The sequence below is a fragment of the Pan paniscus genome, chromosome 13 (assembly GCF_029289425.2).
Source record: "Pan paniscus chromosome 13, NHGRI_mPanPan1-v2.0_pri, whole genome shotgun sequence".
In the NCBI taxonomy this organism is placed as follows: Eukaryota; Metazoa; Chordata; class Mammalia; order Primates; family Hominidae; genus Pan; species Pan paniscus.
In genome coordinates, this window is record NC_073262.2 from 68,000,404 (window position 1) to 68,013,004 (window position 12,601).

Genomic DNA, 12,601 nt, shown 5'->3' on the forward strand with positions numbered 1-12,601 from the left:
TAGTGAATTCTTGCCCCTTAGAAAAATTGAGTGCTTTCCCCTTAACATAGACAAATATGTCTATTTTTACCATTTTTATTTGACCTTGCACTGGAAGTTTTATCAACTGAACTAAAGGAAAAGGAAAACAAATAAAATGCATAAATATTGAAATGTGGTAAATTATCTATTTCGTCAACATGATCATATTGTAGACAATCCTAATAAATCTTTAAAACTGATTAGAAATAAACAATGATATTAAATATTTTATTTACCATAATATCAAAAAACACAAACAATATAGTAATAATTTTAACAAATCATTTCGAGACACCTATTACTAAAAACCTCAAAACATGGCTGAGAATAATTACAGAAGATTTAAACAAATGGAAATATATATGCCATGTTCATGCAATGGATGATTCAATATTATTAAGAAATTAATTCTACCCAAATGTATCTATCAATTCAACCCAATCCCAGTAAAAATGTCACAGATTTTCTTTGTAGAAATTGATGAACTGACTTTCTGTGCAAATACACAGTGCTTAAAATTGCCAAAACAATACTGATAAAAGAATAATGAAAACATTAACCTACCTGACTTCAAGGCTTGTTATAAAGCTGTACTAATCAAGAATCTACAGTATTGGCATAAACAAAGATATCAATGAAACATAATGCTGAGTTCATAAATAGTTCCAAACTATATGTCAATGGATTTTTTGAAATAAACACTACAGAAAGGAAATAGAAGAAAGGAAGTGTTTTCAACAAAATATCAGGAACACATAAATAAATGTATGGAAAATAAATGAACCTCCACTTCGATCTTATGCCAAGTGCCAGAATCAATAAGGATTGTAGACTAAGCAGAAAAGCTAAAACAATAAAACATCTGAAATAAAACACAGGAGAACATCTTTGAGACCTTGGGGTAGGCAAAAATTTATTGGAAAAGAGACAAAAAGTGCTATCTATTATTTAAATGTCCATGAAATTTCAAACAATGGAGACCTACTCAACAAAAAAGAAAAAAGGCTAGTAATATACACATGGGTGAATTTCAATTTGAAGTATTCAAGTAATATTTGGAAAAGTCACTAAGACTGTCAGGTCTCTGAGGTAGCCATCTAGGTAGAGAGAGATTCCATTTACTGAGTTAGCAAATATCAGAAGAGAAGCAAAACTGTGGAGAAAAAAGCAGTAAGGTGAATTCTGGACCTGTTGAATTTGAGATGCCTGGGAGATAGTCTTTCAAATGTAGGTATTGAATAGGCAGGTGGGTATGTATTTCTAGAGACTAGGAGGTATGCTTGAACAGAAAAATAGATTTTGAAATGTAAACTATTATAAAAATGTAACTTATTATAAAAGGAAAACTAAAGTAAGAGGGGTCTAGACAGAGAGAGTTCTGAATAAATCCAGTATCAAATGATTTGTTAGAGGAAGAAAATCAGGTGAGTAGCATCCAGGGAGGTGTGGATCACAGAAGCTAAGGACAGAAAATATTTCAATGAACAAGGAACAGAAAACAATGCCTGAAACTTCTAAAAGGGCAAGCAAGCAAGATAATTGTTTAAAAAATTTCGTTTGGATTTATTGGTGATGTCGGTCTTGGTGAAGTTTGTTAAAGCCATTTGGTGGGTTGTGGAGTAAGGTGAAGAAATGGAACTGGCAAGTGTAGACAAGTATGCAATCTTCGAAAGAAATCTGGCCATAAGGAAAGGATAGATGGTGGCAGCTGGAAGGGGAAATAGAGTGCAAGGAGAGTTTCTCTTATGACAGTGGTGATATATATATATATATATATATTTTGTTTGTTTGTTTGTTTTTTGAGACGGAGTCTTGCTCTTTCGCCCAGGCCGGAGTGCAGTGGCGCTATCTCGGCTCACTGCAAGCTCCGACTCCCGGGTTCACGCCATTCTCCTGCCTCAGCCTCCCGAGTAGCTGGGACTACAGGCGCCCGCCACCGCGCCCGGCTAATTTTTTGTATTTTTAGTAGAGACGACGTTTCACCGTGTTAGCCAGGATGGTCTCGATCTCCTGACCTCGTGATCTGCCCGCCTCGGCCTCCCAAAGTGCTGGGATTACAGGCGTGAGCCACCGCGCCCGGCCGACAGTGGTGATATTTTTAAGGGAGAGAAGGACTCGGTAACTGTTACTTTCTATAAAGAAACGGGAAGTAGCCAGTAGTAGAAAGGTTGGTTAATTGAGAATGAATTCCTTGCAAAGTCCAAAGGAAAACACATAACACAATTTGAGAGATTAGCTCAAAACAGGGGCACTTCTTTCATTTTAACAAGAAGAGAAAGGCAAAGCACAGTTACGGATGTAAGTAGTCTAGTAGATAAAGGGAAACAAAGTTCAGGCTGGCTGACTTTCATCACCTCTAAGACGCTGAAGTACTGAGACTGTGCTTCTCAGATGGGAAGGCATAAGCAAAAATGGCTGAGGTTATGTGCAGAAGAGAAAGTTTGAAATAGTTTTAGATAATAGAAATGGAGAAAGGAAAATACTGCTTCCCTTTCGCCAACAAAAGGAAATTTTTAAAAGAGTTCTTACTATCTGTAGAGCTAGCCGTGAGCATGTTTATTACAGCTTACATGACATCTTAGCACCAGTCTCATCTGCAGGGCCAAGGGAGGGGACCAATCCATTTGGCTTGGTGATGGAAGCCCGCACTGCTAGGTAATCATTTGGTAAGTTTTTGGAGGGCTAGAAAGATCAGAGACAGAGCCAAACAGTTGATCACAATGAGTCAGTTGCACCTTTCATATGAAAATAATATTAATTTTATTGACTTAATCCGTGTACTCTTCATCATTTGATAAACATTATATATAGTGAACAATTATTGATTTGAATGCAAAGCATTTGTAGATACCAAGTTGTTGGACCTAAACCAATTTTTTAAAATCAGAATTTAATTTATATTTGTTGGGAGTAAATTAAGTTGCTCAATAATTATTCGTGTTTCAAGAGTATTTGCTCATATAATGAACTACACTTCTCATTTAGGTCTTCACGGGGATCTTCACAGCAGAAATGTTTCTCAAGATAATTGCCATGGATCCATATTATTACTTTCAAGAAGGCTGGAATATTTTTGATGGTTTTATTGTGAGCCTTAGTTTAATGGAACTTGGTTTGGCAAATGTAGAAGGATTGTCAGTTCTCCGATCATTCCGGCTGGTAAATTAACTGGGAGTGTTCATAAAATGTACTTTGTAATTAATTAGTCTTCATTTTCATCTAGTAAAAATGGCAAGATTTCCCATCATTATAATATTATTTGAATACACTTCTAAAACAAACTGGATTGCCATACCACCAGATGGTAGTTTCTTCTTCATCATAGCTTTAATAAAGTTCACTTAAATGAATAGTCTACACTTCTCTTCTTAGTTATTGAATGGAAGTCTAATAGAGAGGAGGAAACAGGGAGTCACAGATAAACTCGAATCACAATTAAACAACACCATAGTCAACTCTCAGTTATCTGAGGTTTGCATAACTGCGTACAAAGCTTCCTTGGGACCTAGGATGAGCTCCCCTTTCTGCCAGGAACTAAAGAATTATGGAATTGTTCATTGCTCACCTTAGTCCTCGTAGAGGAAAGAGTTAAGACAGGGGATAGTGTACAAAGGAGAAGGATAAGCAAACAGAGCTCCCCATATGACTGCTGCCACATCAGAAAATCACCAAATCACTCTTTGAGAGAGTTAACTGTACTATATTTTGTTAATTTTAAAGAAAATATCTTTCTTTGATCTTTTATAAAACTATTAGATCTTAAAATTCAGAGATAAAATATCACTTGACACATTTCCAGTGAAAGTTTGATATGTTTTGTTATACTATTGCTTTGAGTTCGCTCTAAGTTAGTGATTTATTTTCAAATAACAGAGGCTGTACACGGTTACTAAGGACACGTTCCTATAGATGATTTACCTTAGTAGTGATTAGGCTGAAGACTTTTTCATGAAATCTGTTTACAATTTCCCTTTCTGCTTTCAATGTTCAAATTTGAATTGCAATCCTTAGAACTATATTTCCTTCCCTAATCCTCAAAGATAGCTATGAATCTAATTTGAAACTAGAAGGATGCAAAAAAACAGAACAAAAATTTAAAATGATAGAACAAGTAATATGGGCAAGAACTTAAAAAAATATATTTAGTAAACCTTCATGATAGTGTGATGCAGTTAAGGGAAATAGGAAGCATAGTATCATTAGAATCTTACTTAGTGTGTCAGGCTCTTTTGCATAAATTATTCTCTGGAATAAATTAAATACTTTGGTGCATGTATTTACTCCTTTGGGTCACTTTGGTGCCATTAAATAATGCACTGCTTTCAGCCTGACATTTACTGAAGCATCAGAAATAAAATGCTGCTGCTGTTTAACCATAAATGGTACTTCAGTGAACTCTAAAGCTAATACAACCAATATGTCAAACACAATGAGAAAGACATTTACACACTACACTGAATTAAGTCTATGAAGACATAAAGGTTAAAAAGAAGCCTAGCGTTTTACTTAAGTTTAAGTATTTTTGTATTTGAATATAATATATGTTTAAATTATAGCCAAAGTTACAGCAAGCTAAAGATATAGCTAGATTAAAACAATCTAAAGACAAAGAAATTAGTTCATTTCTGCTTCCACTTTATGTAATTTAAGTGTTGATATTATTCTCACCTGTGCATTTCAGCATATTTAAAGTACACTGAAAACTATATCTGCTTTGGCCTTTTAAAAATAATGAGAGTTCCTACTTCTCTGAAACTGGATCTCTGCTAATTAACCACCATTAATCTGAAATATCTTAATTCCTTAAGGAGAAACAAAAGTGTATATTACATGTGCTTATGTAGGATACTTGAAAATTTGGTGTATCTTATTAAACTGCCAATTTAAAAACTGTATAATTTAATTATTTCATTTACAGTATGGACCATTTCAAAATGAAAAAAAGAACGCTCTATGGTAGCAAGTCACTGCTATATTTGTTAGTGATCGTTTGACAAATAAATAATTCATCATTCTATAATTGAGACAGTTACCTGTACATTTGCCCTGTTAATAAAATTACAGATTTTTCCCTTCCTGTGTCCATGTGACTAACCTGCACATTGTGCACATGTACCCTAAAACTTAAAGTATAATAATAATAAAATAAAATAAAAATAAAAAATAAAAAAATAAAAATAAAATAAAATTGCAGATTTTTTTAGAAATGCAGAGCATTAACACTGTTCTTGCTTTTATTTCCAGCTCCGAGTTTTCAAGTTGGCAAAATCTTGGCCAACTCTAAATATGCTAATTAAGATCATTGGCAATTCTGTGGGGGCTCTAGGAAACCTCACCTTGGTATTGGCCATCATCGTCTTCATTTTTGCTGTGGTCGGCATGCAGCTCTTTGGTAAGAGCTACAAAGAATGTGTCTGCAAGATTTCCAATGATTGTGAACTCCCACGCTGGCACATGCATGACTTTTTCCACTCCTTCCTGATCGTGTTCCGCGTGCTGTGTGGAGAGTGGATAGAGACCATGTGGGACTGTATGGAGGTCGCTGGCCAAACCATGTGCCTTACTGTCTTCATGATGGTCATGGTGATTGGAAATCTAGTGGTATGTAGCAAAAACATTTTCCTCATTTTCATTAAAAGATAATGTAATCATAAAAAAGTGTGTTCAACTGAAGAATATTTTGTATTTTTTAAATCAAGGCCACTTCCTATTGTCTGTTACTCATGACTGTAAGAGCCATGTATAGTTTAGACCATTGTAATCCACACAAACCCTTAAACTACCTTTTGAACCAAAGTTATTCTTTCTTTCATTATCCTTCTTGCTACAAGGAGAGAAACATTTCTGTTATTTATCTTTCAGTTCTTGTACTAGAGCATGGAAGTGTTACTTAGAACACTCATTTTATTTATAAGTACAGCAATAACACCTGAAAACGTTTCAGATTTGGTTTTCTACAAATTTAAAAACTAGCAACAATCTCAGTTTATTAAGAGCTCATGGGGTTTTCGGTGCCTAGAAACTATGGTATGAGCAAGTAACATTGTCTCTAAAAACATTAATTGTCATTTCTGCATAAAATTAACCACCCCTAACACCATATATATTTAGGATAGTTAGCTCTTCTTGTTGCATTGATCCCTTTTACCATTATATAGTGTCTTTCTTTGTCTTTTTTTAATCTTTGTTGGTTTAAAGTCTGTTTTATCAAAGACTAGGATTGCAAACCCTGCTTTTTTTTTTTTTCTTTCCATTTGCTTGGTAAATATTCCTCCATCCGTTTTTTTTGTGCCTATGTGTGTCTTTGCATGTGAGATGGGTCACAGCACACCGATGGGTCTTGACTCTATCCAATTTGCCAGTCTGTGTCTTTTAATTGGGGCATTTAGCCCATTTACATTTAAGGTTAATATTGTTATGTGTGAATTTGACCCTGTCATTATGATGCTAGCTGGCTATTTTGCTCATTAGCTGCTGCGGTTTTTTCATAATGTTGATGGTCTTAACAATTTGGCATGTTTTTGCAGTGGCTGGTACTGGTTTTTCCTTGCCATATTTAGTGCTTCCTTCAGGAGCTCTTGTAAGTCAGGCCTGGTGGTGGCAAAATCTCTTGGCATTTGCTTGTCTGTAAATGATTTTATTTCTCCTTTGCTTATGAAGCTTAGTTTGGCTGGATATGAAATTCTGGGTTGAAAATTCTTTTCTTTAATAATGTTTAATATTGGCTCCCACTCTCTTCTGGCTTGTAGAGTTTCTGCCAAGAGATCTGCTATTAGTCTGGTGGGCTTCCCTTTGTGGGTAACCCAGCCTTTCTCTCTGGCTGCCATTAACATTTTTTCCTTCATTTCTACCTTGGTGTATCTGACAATTATGTGTCTTGGGGTTGCTTTTCTCAAGGAGCTTCTTTGTGGTGTTCTCTGTATTTCCTGAATTTGAATGTTGGCCTGTCTTGCTAGGTTGGGGGGGTTCTCCTGGTTATCCTGAAGAGTGTTTTCCAACTTGGTTCCATTCTCCCAGTCACTTTCAGGTACACCAATCAAACTTAGGGTTGGTCTTTTCACATAGTCCCATGTTTCTTGGAGACTTTGTTCGTTCCTTTTCATTCTTTTTTCTCTAATCTTATCTTCATGCTTTACAAATTTAACTCAACATGGATTAAAGACTTAAATGTAAGACCTAAAACCATAAAAACCTTAGAAGAAAACCTAGGCAATACCATTCAGGACATTGGCATGGGCAAAGACTTCATGACTGAAACACCAAAAGCAATGGTAACAAAAGCCAAAATTGACAAATGGGATCTAATTAAACTAAAGAGCTTCTGCACAGCAAAAGAAACTATCATCAGAGTGAACAGGCAACCTACAGAATGGGAGAAAATTTTTGCAATCTATCCATCTAATATCCAGAATCTACAAAAAACTTAAACAAATTTACAAGAAAAACACAACCCTGTCAAAAAGTGGGTGAAGGATATGAACAGACACTTCTCAAAAGAAGACATTTATGTGGCCAACAAACATATGAATAAAAGCTCATCATCACTGGTCATTAGAGAAATGCAAATCAAAACCACAATGAGATACCACTTCACGCCAGTTAGAATGGCGATCATTAAAAAGTCAGGAAACGACAGATGCTGGAGAGGATGTGGAGAAATAGGAATGCTTTTACATTGTTGGTGGGAGTGTAAACTAGTTCAACCATTGTGGAAAACAGTGTGGCAATTCCTCAAGGATCTAGAACCAGAAATACCATTTGACCCAGGAATCCCATAACTGGGTATATACCCAAAGGGTTATAATCATTCTGCTATAAAGATGCATGCACACGTATGCTTATTGCAGCACTATTCATAATAGCAAAGATTTGGAACCAACCCAAATGCCCATCAATGATAGACTGGATAAAGAAAATGTGGCACATATACACCATGAAATACTATGCAGCCATAAAAAAGAGTGAGTTCATGTCCTTTGCAGGGACATGGATGAAGCTGGAAACCATTATTCTCAGCAAACTAACACAGGAACAGAAAACCAAACACTATATGTTCTCACTCATAAGTGGGAGTTGAACAATGAGAACACATGGACACAGGGAGGGGAACATCACACACTGAGGCCTGTCGAGGGGTGGGGGGCTAGGGGAGGGAGAACATTAGGAGAAATACCTAATGTAGATTACGGGTTAATGGATGCAGCAAACCACCATGGCAATTGTATATGTATGTAATAAATCTGCATGTTCTGCACATGTATCCCAAAACTTAGAGTATAATAATAATTAAAAAAAATTAACCATGCCCAACACTAGTGTCCTGAATCTTGAAGGCATGGAGAAGTTGGGAAGGCATGGGAAGATAAATATAACAAAGTGATATAACATGTACTCAAATAGAATTAAAAATAGGAAGTAACTAATATGTGTCCAAAAATATGAAAACAAAGTGCCATGTGTCAAGTTTACAAAATGTAAACCTTGCTTTACAATAGGAAGGTTGATCAGGGAAGTCTTTGTCAAAGAGTTTGGACCTAAAATATATTTAACTGAGATGTAAGATTTAGCTTGGTAGGAAGAAAGACCATCCCAAACAAGGAAACAAGGTACCCAGTGACTGAGGGTTACAGGACAGTAGACTCTGTGAGAAGTATCAGGCTCTTATGCTTTAAATATGGAGTAATTACACCGAGTTGCTTAATTAGAACCCAAACCAATGGAATAGAAAAATGACTACCATAACAAGTAATTTAATGTATATACTCTTGCCAGGCTCAGTGGCTCACGCCTGTAATCCCAGCATTTTGGGAGACTGAAGTGGGCGGTTCACTTGAGGACAGGAGTTCGCGACCAGCCTAGTCAACATGGCAAAACCCCATCTCTACTAGAAATACAAAAATTAGCCAGGCGTGATGATGCACACCTGTAATCCCAGCTACTTGGGAAGCTGAGGCACGAGAATTGCTTGAGCCTGGGAGGCAGAGGTGGCAGTGACCCGAGATTGTGTCATTGCATTCCAGCCTCGGTGAAAGAGCGAGACTCTGTTGCAAAAAAAAAAAAAAAAAAAAAAAAAGCATATACTCTTTAGACATGATTTCCTCTCATATAAAGGTAACCTCCAAGTCCCCAAAGATAGAGAAAGGGGAAGGGAAAAAGGCAAAGTATTATTTTATTTTTATTCATTGACAAATTTCAGCCTCTTCAACATTACTTTTGATAATTCTGATCTATTTTTAAAGTAACAAGAAACATAAACAGTGTACAATCTAGAATTATAAACAGTGGCTTAAAACAATAAACACTGATTACTTCATAGTTTCTGTGGGTCAGGATTTGGGGAATAAGTTAGCTGGGTGGTTCTGGTTTAGGTTCAGTCATGAAGTTGCTGTCGAGATGTTAGCTGAGGTTACAGTTATCTTGACTGGGGCTGGAGGATCAGCTTCTAAGAAGGCTCAATCTCATGCTTATTGGAAGGAGGTTTCAGTTCCTTTTTGGCAGTTAGTTGAAGGTCTCAGTTTTTCTCTGCAGGACCTTTTCCATAGGACTGTTGAGTGTCCTTATGATATGGCAGCTGGCTTCTTCCAGGGAAGGTGATGTAAGAGAGAAGGCAAGGAGAAAATCCTCTTTATGTTCTACTCTTGAAAGTCACTCTTCACCACTTCTGCCATATTGTATTCATTAGAAGCTAGTCACTAAGAAGAGCTCAAGCTACTATAATCCCCAAGACAACTTTAAAATGTTTGCTTTCAGAAAAGTATAAGATCACATAGAACAGAAAGTGTCATAGGGTTACATAGAACAGAAACAAAGAAAAGATAATATAATTATGTTATAGATTTGATTTCTTTTTCTCTGTATGTATATTTGGTATATGTTGGAAGAAGAAAAGAAAACGCAGAGAACAGAATCCTTTATGACAACATGAATGATCAGACAGCAATGGGGAATTAAGAAATAAAGTTTGGGACCAGATTGGGTAGAATTTAATTTATGAAAAGGCTAACTGTGCATAATAAAATGTATTTTCCTTTAGGCAATTCAAAGCTACAGATGACTTTTTATCAGGAAAGTGACAGTGAACCAGTGATATTTTTCAGAAATATATGTAGCAGGAGAATGCAGAATAGATTTAAAGAGGATGAAACTCAGCCCACCACATGTTATCTATTAGTTTACTGAAATTAACATATCTCTCTAATGTATAATTGTGCAGAAAATTCAAGTTGAAAAGAGAATTTCAGGAAATATCAAGTACTTATGGTTGACATCAGTATTAATTTAGATTGTGATGTATGCATAAAAAGATATAGTTTATAAAACAATCATTTCCATCTACTGGGTGTAAATTTAATTTTTGTTCTTTTAAGAGAGAAAAATTAAAGGTTCTCCTTTCTTTTCGACTATCAGTTAAAATAACTTCTTTGTCTTGTGATAACCTGGGTATGTTTCTGGAGTAGCTAAGGTAGTCATATATATCACGTTTACCACTATTAAGGAAATGTGCTTATATAACATTTGCTTAAGACTGAATGAACTTGATATACTCACTCCTTACTACAATTCTTCCTTCCTATTCTCACTGGAAAAAGGGGAAAGGTGTCCCAAAGACAAAATGGCATAACTTCCTTTTAACACACATGAACTATCAGATGGGGCTCCACCCAAATAGATGTAGTAGTCACAATAGATGGGACTGCCAGCCTAGTCTACAGACAAGACAGAGCTGGGACCACAAACTACTGTTTCCCAGACCAGGATTTTTATGAGCCATTCTTAGTTTCCAGACACGATGGCAAGAGACCCTTTATTGGTTGAAGATAGGTGCTGCAGAAAAAGAATGTGACTTTCTGAAAACTGATAGTTCTAGAAGCAGAGAATACAACCTCCTCTCTCCCTAAGTGAAGGTGAGGCAATAGCACACAGGAGGGATGTGAAGGTTTTGGCTTCCTCTCTCAAGTTGGGAATCAGGATGGAGAAACAATTAAAATATGTAATATATTTCAACCTTGAATTCAAAATGGAAATTATGGTAACATTTCCATTCCAAGAGGCTAATTTGAGACACAAGAAAGAGTTGATTTCATTTAGTGAGCTAGCACATTTGTGAAACAGGATTCAGGATTTCAGTCCCTGAGTGAGCTTGCTGAACTGTTTTCTTAAATTGTCATGGATCACACCAAACACCTGTGCCAGCTGTTATGCACATACCCTTCGGTAACAAAGGAAGTCTAGAAAAAGAGAATAACTTGACTCACACAAATATTTCTAGGGAAATAAAGTAAATAAAAAGATAGTGTTGTGGAGGATAAGTTGGATAATAGTAAGTGATAACAGCTAAACTTTCTCAAAGGTTCACTATGTGCCAAGAACTGTGCCGAAAGCCACATGAATTCTGTCACTGAATCCTTACAACTTTGTAAGCTGGGCACTAGAAAAACGATTACATTTATTTTATAGATGAGGAAACTGAGGCTCAGATTGGTTATGCTACTTAGTAGGTAACAGAAAATCGATTCTGACCTAGCACTCGAATTCTAAAATATGTGCTCCTCTATGTCAAGTAATCTGTAGAACTAAGATAAACATGCTGATGAAAGTTAGTGTCTAGTGGGTATTAATAAACACGGTTTCAACACTGTGTCACCACGTGTAGATTGGCTGCTTTAAAAACAATAAAAACTTCAATGGATTTATGAGAAAGAAAAGTCATATGTTCCAGGGATATTTCTTTATTTTCCTGACAGTGGAATAGCATTGAATTGAGCTATCAATTCATAAAAGATCAGAGAAACAATTAGAAAATTAATAGTAAACCCTATTATACTGACTAAATATGGTAGCAGTTCAAAGAAAGGAAGTATTGGTAAGAGTAAACATGGAATACTGTTTCCTCATTTATTCTGCAAACATCGCAATTAGGAGAAAAGACCTTATAGTTAGACTTTCAAAAAAAAAAAAAAAGCTTCTCTACTTATTAACTGTGATCTTGGACAAGTCACGTAAGTTGTGTAGAAGCATTTTCATCTGTAAAATGGTAATGATTCCTGCCTTATAGAGTTGTGAGAAATAAATCACATAAACCTTGAAAATGCTTGGCACAATAACTGGTATTTACTAACAGCTCAACTAAAAAGCTGGTTTTACTTTTATTGTTATTATGATCTAGTATTGATACTGCTCTAGGACCTGGCTCTAAGGCATGTTTCTGACCAAAAGATCTCCCAATCTATCAGTAAAGCTGTGCTTGTTTTTTTTTAAAAAAAGAATCCAATATAATGTGATAGAGATGTGGATGAGAAATTTAACAGGACAGAATGAGAAATGGGAGCAGGCTATATAAATGTCACAGTAAATGACATTTGTAAATAGAGTATTTGTCCAGTGCAGAGGCAATATAATTGGCTCCCACCCTGGGGAAGGATTGACGGATGTGTATCAAGAAAAATTTCCAAATAGACAAATGACGGAACTTTAATATACTTTAGGAAAATAAGTCTAGGAAATAGCACCAAAATAGATAAAATAAAAATTTTACATGCAATTTTTTCTTCCTTTGTCTGTTTTTTTAATCCAAATAATA

The 12,601-nt window shown here is 35.7% G+C and overlaps 1 protein-coding gene across 3 annotated transcripts in view; it reads left to right on the forward strand.

The window, feature by feature from the left end:
- The window catches only part of SCN2A (sodium voltage-gated channel alpha subunit 2), a 152,032-nt gene that overhangs the window by 99,587 nt on the left and 39,844 nt on the right, over window positions 1–12,601 (forward strand). For all 3 annotated transcript variants that reach the window (XM_055108684.2, XM_063595424.1, XM_055108683.2), the window contains exons 15-16: window positions 3,007–3,180; window positions 5,266–5,622. In XM_055108684.2, coding sequence (XP_054964659.1) covers window positions 3,007–3,180; window positions 5,266–5,622 — 531 coding nt within the window. The remainder of the gene's footprint in view (window positions 1–3,006; window positions 3,181–5,265; window positions 5,623–12,601) is intronic.